The sequence below is a fragment of the Hipposideros armiger genome, unplaced genomic scaffold, assembly GCF_001890085.2.
Source record: "Hipposideros armiger isolate ML-2016 unplaced genomic scaffold, ASM189008v1 scaffold_155, whole genome shotgun sequence".
Classification (NCBI taxonomy): domain Eukaryota; kingdom Metazoa; phylum Chordata; class Mammalia; order Chiroptera; family Hipposideridae; genus Hipposideros; species Hipposideros armiger.
The window spans coordinates 1855705-1865016 of NW_017731505.1; the positions used below are offsets into that span (position 1 = coordinate 1855705).

General features: G+C 49.0%; 1 protein-coding gene across 1 annotated transcript; it reads right to left on the bottom strand.

Moving 5' to 3' along the window:
• Positions 1–1295: 1295 nt before the first annotated feature.
• HCCS (holocytochrome c synthase) lies at positions 1296–8913 on the bottom strand. Its single transcript, XM_019651186.1, has 7 exons — positions 8758–8913; positions 8052–8192; positions 6775–6926; positions 5096–5244; positions 4717–4836; positions 3283–3369; positions 1296–2741 (listed from the first exon to the last, which is right to left on the bottom strand). The coding sequence occupies exons 2-7, from the start codon at positions 8161–8163 to the stop codon at positions 2543–2545; spliced, it is 819 nt and encodes a 272-aa protein (XP_019506731.1). The 5' UTR covers positions 8164–8192; positions 8758–8913; the 3' UTR covers positions 1296–2542.
• Between the last annotated feature and the right edge of the window lie 399 nt (positions 8914–9312).

The following is a 9312-nucleotide window of genomic DNA, read 5'->3' on the forward strand; positions in this document are numbered from 1 at the left end:
ACGGTAGCCCATGGCAACCCACTGCCACAGGGGCTGCAGCCTACGCCGTCGCCGGCGACTCATGGCTGCCCAGGCTGCTGGTATCTTTTTGAGGACGAGCATTCTTGATCACCACACATGGCTTCAAGCCATGAAGACACAATGGTCCATAGTACGAGTCCCAGTCACTGCACAGGTGAGGCCTGGCAAGGAATAACTCTGGTAAAGGATAAGCCATATTGGTGACTTAAGTATAGAAACTGGCTACTATATATTAAAAAATATTTGAGGGAATTGCCCTCCCCTGTGACAAGGCAGTCTTTAAATTGGAATTCTAGCACTTATCCATTTCATTCAAACTGTCCTCTGTAGGACTGAGGGCCCTGCAGGTAGGCTGCACCTTTCGCATTTCTGCACCCCCAGTGATGCAGGGTGCGCAAACACTGAGGAAATGGACGTTAGCTAGGGAAACACTAGGAATACTCCATGTTAATATGCAATCCCAGTTTGAATCCCCGCCTTGTTTGCTGACATTGGGTCATTGGGGAAGTCATGACGTATTTTTGTTTTTCAATGCAAAAATGCGTCATGACTGTCCCGACGACCCAATACTTAAGCTAATGTAGTCTGTTCTGATTCTCAGTAGTGCCATTTCCATAGACAAGACTGCATTTGAAACCCCGGAGACTATCCAGAACGAATTTCACGTTCTAAATGAAGCCTCCTATCACAGCAGAGCACTGATCCCAGGATATGTTCATGTATAATCTACACAAAGCAGCTCGGAAACCCAGTAGGCTGTCGTCTTTTCCAGGGGTGCTGGAAGGAACTATAAACTGTTGATCTTGTCATCAGGTTTGCGTTGACAGTTTACTTTAGAGGTTTTTGTCAAGAAACACTATAGCCTAGTAAAAGGGGTGCCTGCCCATGGCTGAATGTTGTTCCCAGTTACACTTTGTTTCTCATAATAATGCCTTATCCTGTACTTACTCAATAGCACTTAGGACCAAAAAAATGCCAACAGTAATGATTTTCCTCAGTACAGGCATACCTTGTTTTATTGTGCTTCACAGGTGTTGTTTTTTACAAATTGAAGACCCTCCCCCAGTGAAAAGATTATGACTCGCTTTATTGCGACACTTGATTTACTGCAGTGGCTGGAACAGAACCCAAAATATCTCTGAGGTCGGCCTGTAGTAGCAGAACATGTGATTAGCAGATGACAAGATGGCTGCCTCTCACAGGGAGACTGGCATTACTTCTGTAAAGATTACTCCTGTCTGAAGAAATGATTAAATGTAAAGTTACTCGCGAGATTTTCAAAACCTGTTAACTATCAGCTTTATTTCATTTTAAAATATGCAATTATTTTGAAATGTAGAAGAGTTTAAGGTTGTTGGATTTTTCAAACTCCACGCCAAGCTGTCACAACAAAGAAATTCAAACCAAATTCATCATTCCAGACTGCTAATTCCATTTACTAATTTAACACTACAGTATTTAGAATAAATGAATATTATCCACACTTTTAAAAACCCAACAGTCATTTGTAACATGCTGCTCTAAGTAGAACAACCACTTTATGGATTACTGGTGCCAAGAATTTCAATGGCAAACTTAGAGCTCCCTTTTAAAATGTCTGAACTTAGACAGTGAGTTGATGCAAACATTCTACATCTGGGAAAAATACTCTCCTTGTGAATTCTAACACTCAACTAAATATAATCATGTTTTAGAGAGGGACCGTCCCTCACATGCGACATGAGCCAGACCATCAAGGTTCAGATTAGGGCAAGTGCCAGGAAGGCTTCAGGCAGAAGGAATGGGGCTCAGAAGCAGGATAACTTGTCACGGGCCAGCGACAACGGGACCTGCTTGCAGGGAGCAGTTACATGTCAGAATAATGGAAACTAAAATGAAAATATTTAAAACACACATTCTAATGCGAATGCACCATCAAACCATGAGGGAGTTGAAACTATTCTATAACAAGGTCCAGTCTTAAAAATTCTTGAGGATTTGGAGAGGTAAGACATATCTTAGTTTTGCCGAGTGCAATTCCAGTGTAAACCTGTGTGATTTCTTCAGGGGTCACTACGATATCATAGGGGCTTTAGCAATGCTGGTAACTCTTAAAATCATACCTGAACAGCTCTCATTAAATGTCTGACCAGGTCAACGCTCCTCAGCATCACATGGACCTTCAGGTCTGCACGGCAAGTATGCCAGAGAAAACAGTGACAAAAAAAAGCAGCTGCCTTCAAATTTCAAGGCGAGTTCTTTTTCAGAGGTTGTCCTGACTCTTCTAAATTAAATACACAGGCAACTCTGCAGTTAAAGGGAAAACTAAGGGACTGCTTCCCACTTGGAAATTTAAAATGATCTTCTATGAACGGCAGGGTGAGCACCTGCACGCCACCCATTGCTAAGTGAAATGTAAGGTGTCATTACCCACTTGACCTTCCCAGTATATCATGAGTGCAGTTCAGTTTGGGGAAAATAGTTTAATACATCGTTCAGAAAAAAAAATAGTTTATATTTTCCCATGGCTAACAAGCAGTGGTTACGAGGTCCAGCGCCACCAGGCGACCTTCATTCTGTCCCACACCGCCGAAAGCGAATCGAAAGCGGGCCTGACGTCCAGGATGGTGAACTGGTAGTCCTGGTTGACTTCACCGCCGTCGTAGTAGTCGATGACGTATCTCACTTCCGTCCCGCAGCGGTTGACGATCCAGTCATGCCTGTCGAAAGGCAGCTCGTACCTGGAATGAGAGTGTGCCGGTGAGCGTTAACCCGCAGGCGGGGCCTCCAGCTCTAGAGAAGCAGTGCAGAGTAAGGCCTGCTCTCGGTCAGACATGGAGCTGGGGAGGTGAGGACTCAGCGTCACAGTCCCCGCACCCAAGTCAGGTAGTGCTGAAGCTGTGTGATCACACGGCAGCTCACCTGTCTACAAAGGAGTAAGGTCCATGGGAAAGCGGCCTGCCAGGGGCAGCTGGGGCCCTGGCTACTGGAAGAAAAGGGTGGAGTGCTGAGCACAGAGATCCAAAGAGATGGATCATAGGAGGAGTACAGGGACAGAGGCAAGAGCCCAGAGGACAACTCGGTTCCCTCCCAGGACAGTTAGATAAGAAGCAACCCACAAAACCGAGGCGGATCTGCCCACCACGGGGCAACCTTCCAGGAGAGGAAGAAATCTACAGCTGAAGGCTGAGTTTTAGAAGTTCGCTGACTGTTTGCTTTGGGGACCAAGGGTCAGCTGACCGTGATGCAAGGAGTGTGCATCACCTTTCCGCACCGACTCACCCCATCCAGGACCGGATCCTTGCTCGTGGCGAATACTCTTTCGCTTTACCTCCAAACCGGACCAGCGAGGGACCACAAGGACACTCCCTAGAAATCCCCAAATAAGAAACATCTATGAAAATATTTTCTTCCCTTTGAAAATATGACCTTGCAGTTTCTCAATAATATACATTTTTCTGCGTGCACTTTACATATCACATTTACAGAGAAAGGTAACTTTGAAAAACTTCAAAGAAATAGCTCTCTGTTAAAAATGCTGCTCTTTAATTCTGGCTCAGGCATGGTCCCCTCCCTCTACTTCCTTCTGCTCCAGGGGTCCGCAAACAGGGCCTTTCCATTTGGTGCAGGAACGCAGGCGTATTCTCAGGAAAAAAGGGTGAAGAACTGCCTCACACTTGTCTTGCACATAGAGCAGCTGGGGTTTTGTACAATAAACTTAAGAAAATGCTACCCTCTTCTTCCATCTGAAACCCATTAACGCCTTCATGAAGGAAAAAACTGCGGGGTGCAGCCCTAGGAACTAACGTCATTAGTGTTGGACCAGCTGACGGGTGGCCAGGTCCCGGCTAGAAAGTCTGCACACTTGCAGACCCTTGGTAAGGACACACTTGGTGGGGACTTCCTCGGTGCCAATCAGCCTGCTCTCCGGCACTGGGGAGCCAGCGGCACCCCATAAGAGCCACCAAGCCCTGCACTCCTGGAGCTCACAGTCAGCCTTCTCCCCAAGAAAAAGCCATGTGCTGAGGCACGTCTGGATTCAGGAAGTGCTGCTGAGGGAACAAAACAGTCATCTTCCCTCTCTCCCTTAGGGCAGGGAGACCTTCAGTGTCTCCCGTCCCACATGCTCTGCCTTCAATGGACTATGACACGCCTCCCATTGAGAGGTGGGGGTCTCTGAGCCCTCCCCTGGAGTCTGGGCAGGCTGGTGATGCTCTGGGGCTTCGGAGGCTAGGTCATCAAAGGAGACGCAGCTTCCACCTGGAGCTTTCTGGAACACCAGCAATGGGAACCCAGCCGCCATGGTGTGAGGAAGCCGAGGCAGCGACACTTAGAGGCCACAGGCAGGTGTCATGGCCGACAACTGGCGTCACTCTTGAGTAAATGGGGCCTTCAGAGGATTCCAGCCCGCGGCTGTCAAGCCAACCCCGACCACTGAGTCTTGGCGGCTGAGGCCCCACACATTGGGGAGCAGAGCCAAGCCATCCCCACTCCTCCTTTTCTGCACCCGGGCCCCATGGAATCCACGAGCATAATGAAAGGGTTGCCATTTTACACAGCTGAGTGGGGGTGGTCTGCCACCCATAGTCACTGGGACAGGCCTGCTGCCTAAAATGTTTCATTAAAGAACACATCTGGATACGTGTGAAAAGTCTAGAAGGCAGATATAAAGGGAGATGCCGGGAGGGTGTTTCCTAAGATCTCAGACATACTTACGCGGCATGAAGCGCTTCCCACTTCAAAATCTCCTTCCAAGCCTGCTCATTATTCTGATTGTGAATTCTAATGATATTGTACATGTCCTTCTGACTAATATCATCATCCTTCCACTTCCACCTAGGAAAGAACATTTGGTGAGATGTGACGGACATTCATGACGTGTGTATATACAGACCCACGTCCTGCTAGTTCTCTCTCTGGAAAACTCTGGCAATACCCTGGCCTTGCACTTATCTTCTGATAAGTCTGTAAATTATTATAGTGATTAACTTATTAAAACTTACTATACGTTTTGGGGACACACACCTTTCACATTTTATTCTGAGATGAATTTTAACGAGAACATTTATATTCTCAGTAAGGCTCACTCACTTACCCTTTCTTTAACATCGCATTCCAGAACATCTGCTCAGAAGGATAAACCCACTTTCTCTCAGAATCTGCTCTTGGAATGGATGACTCCTCCCTCGCAGTAGACAGTGCAAATGGCTGATCAGGGGCCGGTATCTGATTGGGTGGCGGCATCTAAATACAATCAGCGGATTTGTAAAAAATACTGGAAATATGCTAGTAAGTAAAACAAGCAATAGGATTAACTACTTCCTGGAAAGCAATGCATCACACACGTGACACAGATTCTCTAGTAAACCAGCAACATCAAAACTGCAGACCTCTCCAATCATTTGGCTGACGTGAAGCGTCAGAGTACTGAAAGTTCTCATAAATGGTCAATACATGTTGTGGTTACAGTTTCGGTCTTCTCAAGGATTGAGGAGCAAAAACTAATACCATTATCTGTGGGCATTTCTAAAACCCTTTCTATAATAAGCTTTTCAAAAAAAACTGCTGACCCTTCTGAGGGAAAGTCTCACAGGATCTATGTATGACACCACTTCGCTTTTAAATATTCTTTACTTTTAGGATCTCGCTTACGTTTTCAACCTTTGGGCTGAATGCATTACAGATGAGCGCTGACGTCCCCACAATGGCGGACTGGAGGAAGGGGAAGAATGCTTTCTCTCAGACACAAGGGGCAGCAAACGCTTGGTCTGGACCAGGGTTTTTCACTCTTGGTGCTATTGACATTTGGGAGTGGACAACATTTGGTTATGGGGGTCTCTTCTGAGTACTGTACGCTATTTAGCACCATCCCTGGCCTCTACCCAATAGTACCCCTCTTCTCCAGTTGTGACACCCAATGTCCCCCCCAGGGGCAAAATCACCCCAGGATGAGAACCATGGGCCTAGAACTTCTGTTCGTGGTGAAGGTATGAAGGATTTTCTAGCGGGTACACATGAAGGATTAAGTCACAACACGGCCCCTGGTTAGAAAGATGACAGCAAAAGAGCTGGGTGTGCTGGCGCCACACTGAGCATTTTACCTGCACTGTCACCACAGCATGTTGGAGAACAGATGGCGGGTAGGTGGGGATTTGGTCTGGGCTCTGCCACTTCCTAGCTGAGTGATGTGGGACAAATTGTTTACTCTCTCACTCTCAGGGTCTTCAGCCCTAAAATGGGGACATTAAGGCTGCTGGCCGTATAGAGTTGTGATAAGGATTACAGGGGAGAGCTCACAGGGCTTAGCATACCCCAAAAGATGTGAGCAAAAGACAAGTTCACTGTTGTTCATCTTCTCCCTGCACGTAAGTCTCATGGGGTATGAATTGAGGTGTGCAGGGCTCCAAAGGGCTCATGTACCTGAAGAGGCCCTCAAGCTTGCAGGACCAGAAGCACCTCTACTAACGCTAGCTGTATTCGTAAGGGAACTTCCCACCTACCACCTAGTAACTCTCCCAAAAGGAAAGGTCCCTTTGGCACAGCTTTCTCCGGGTCAACCTACCCTGGCATTTTGTGATCACCATTTTCTTTCTCGGGCGTTCTCTGACACTACGCTTCGTATCACATTCTAGATTTTCACTGTGGATGGACTATCAGATTTCTGTGCTTTAAAGAACAGAAGAATCAACCCTAGGAGTCTGCAATCTATCTCGGGATTCCATAAAAGCATCTCTGAATAAAATGCTCCAGGAAGAGGGGCTGAACGTGGATTACCAGGTTAGAAGGATCTAGCTTCTCCTTATTTCCAGCCACCGAGCCTGTAACAGGACACTCCACGTACTCATATGCACGTTCTTGGTGGACAGGCACAGAGTTGGTTTTGCTGTCACAGGATGGGTCGGATGGCTCTGTACTCACTGGACAGCCTGAAATAAACCAAGTATAGAAACAGTGTCAGCACAAAGGCAGGCTATCGGGTTCTCTCAATCTGGGCCCTAAAGAGGTGAATTTCTGACCAGTGATGATCACAGGCAAAGCTGGGTTTCTACTGTTGAAAGCTGCCAAGGGATAAGCTGGCTAACATTCTAATAGCCTGAAGACCAGGAGAAGGTTCTACACATTTACTTTCCCTTTGAAAGAGAAACAGGTACCTGTTCTCTTATTGTGTCATGCCCCTAGCAAAAACAAACCACAACATTTGCAGCATTTGCAAGAGAATGTGTTGTCCATGCCATGGTTTCAGTAATGGGCTGGAAGGTACCTGCCTGGACTCCCAGCCAGGAGCTGCTGCAGGGGAACCTAAGTGGGGGCCGGACCACATTTCCCCAGTGTTCCTGACTTTCTAGGCCCAAGCTCCAGACAAGGCCCAGCCCCAGTCAGGACCCAGGAAGCCAGGCTTTCATTACTCATGCCTTCTCTCAGGCACAGGGGACAGGAGATAAAGATGAGCAGAGGAACCCTCAAAAAGGCGACTGGAGAAGTCTCAAGGCCCCCCTGCTTGTGCTCTGCTCCAGGACAAGGCACCGAAAACTACCACTTGGCTCAGGTTCTATTCCCTATCAGTAGACAGCAAGAGTTTGGTACGAAAAAGCAGACATTAAAGAAGACATCCCACATCCATGCAGGATCCAGATGTCACTTAAGAGGGAAGGTCTGAAGTATGAAAGCAGCAGCGGGAAGGGTGGTCAATGCCCCAGGACCCAGGGTGCTGATGGGAGCAAGTGTGCACACTGGGAAGCTGGTCTACGGCTCAGGAGGGAGGGCAGGTGTCAGGAGACCTTTGGCCCCGGAAAAGGGGCTTGTGTAATGGAACCCTTGTCTTCGGCAGCAGCAACACCAGGAACGCACTGGGTCCTGGGTGCCCTACACGAAAAAGACACGTTTCCTTTCACTTGCTTCCCTCTGCTGCTCCTTCCCGACCCTCATTCCACAGGACCCTGTACAGCTGTCCCCAGGCTTAGGAGCCTCACCAGCATGCCGCGCCGCCTCGTCCTGACAACCGTTTTCAGAATGCTCTTTTGTTTTTATTTTCTAGACAAAGGGTCAATTACCTTGCATTTTCCCTTGATGCATTGGACATCCAGAAGGTGGGGGTGTTGTCTGATGATCTGAAGCATTTGCGGTCTGAACTGCAACAGCAGGGGTAGATGCAGACAAACCCATGGTTGGACGGGTGTCGAATCCAAACAACTCTAAATTCACACGTGCCAAAGCAGAGAGAGGTTAGCGCTGATGCCTGGGCTCTGACTACTCCCTCGGTGTTCTTCCTCTAGCCAGCCCTTGTTCTTCCTCCTTGGCATCCTTCCGTACATCTACAGGCCGCGGTATCCACTTCGAGGGACAGCTTTAATATGTTATATCCCCTTTGGAAAACACAATATGAAACCTACACCACCCTTTGGGGGCACGTTTCTAAGAATGTGAGGATTTCGGGGTGGCGTGAGGAGGTCCCTGAGAAGCCACGTCACAGCGAGGGGGTTAGGTCTGGAGGCGGGACGGGGGACCCAGGGTGGTGATACGATGGGACAGAGGAGGCCCACTGAGTCCAGATTAGACCCCCCCCCCGGTCCTGGGGCTGAGTGAGGGGTTGGGGACCTGGGAAGGGTACCGCGCAGAAAAGGGATTGGAGAAACGAAGAGAAGGAAGGAAAGGACGGCAGAGGGCAGGAAGCAGCCAGTCTTTCTCTCACGGCCCCCGCGAGTCCGCAGCCCCGGGACCCCAGCCCCCAGCGGCCTCAGCCAGCCCTCCCCTTCGCACCTGACTCCAGATCCGGGCTGCTCTGGGTGGCCGGCCCCGCCTCTAACCGCCAACTCTGCCCCAGAGCAGCAGCAGCTACTCGCCGCCACCGCTTCCCACTCGCTAGGTCACCGCTGTCTCCGCGGTCACAGCCGGCGCTCTCACACGCCACTACTTCCTGTCCCGAAGGCGGGATTTCCGGGCGCTCGGAGGCGAAGCGCTTGTTGACGAGCAAGAGCTTCCGTCATTCACAAAGGCGCGGGTCCCGCCCCCTCCCGCCTCGGCCTATAAGCGCAAGCGCCGCGCTCTGGGCCCGCCCCTCCTGGCCAGGCTCCCTTCTCACTAAGGCAGGGCCGGCAGCGTGAGTTTAGCCTAGGCCAGAGACTTGCCTAGAGCAAGGCTTTCCACTATAGATGCTTTAAGCTCAGAGGGGTTGCTGTGGAGAAATTAGTTTTGAAATTTCTATCTTTTAAGTTATATGTCGTCCGTTTAAATTATAGCAATGACTCAAGGAACAAGCAGTAGGTGTCCAGACCTGTGGCCGAGTCTGCAGATGCAAAAATGAACAAACCCAGG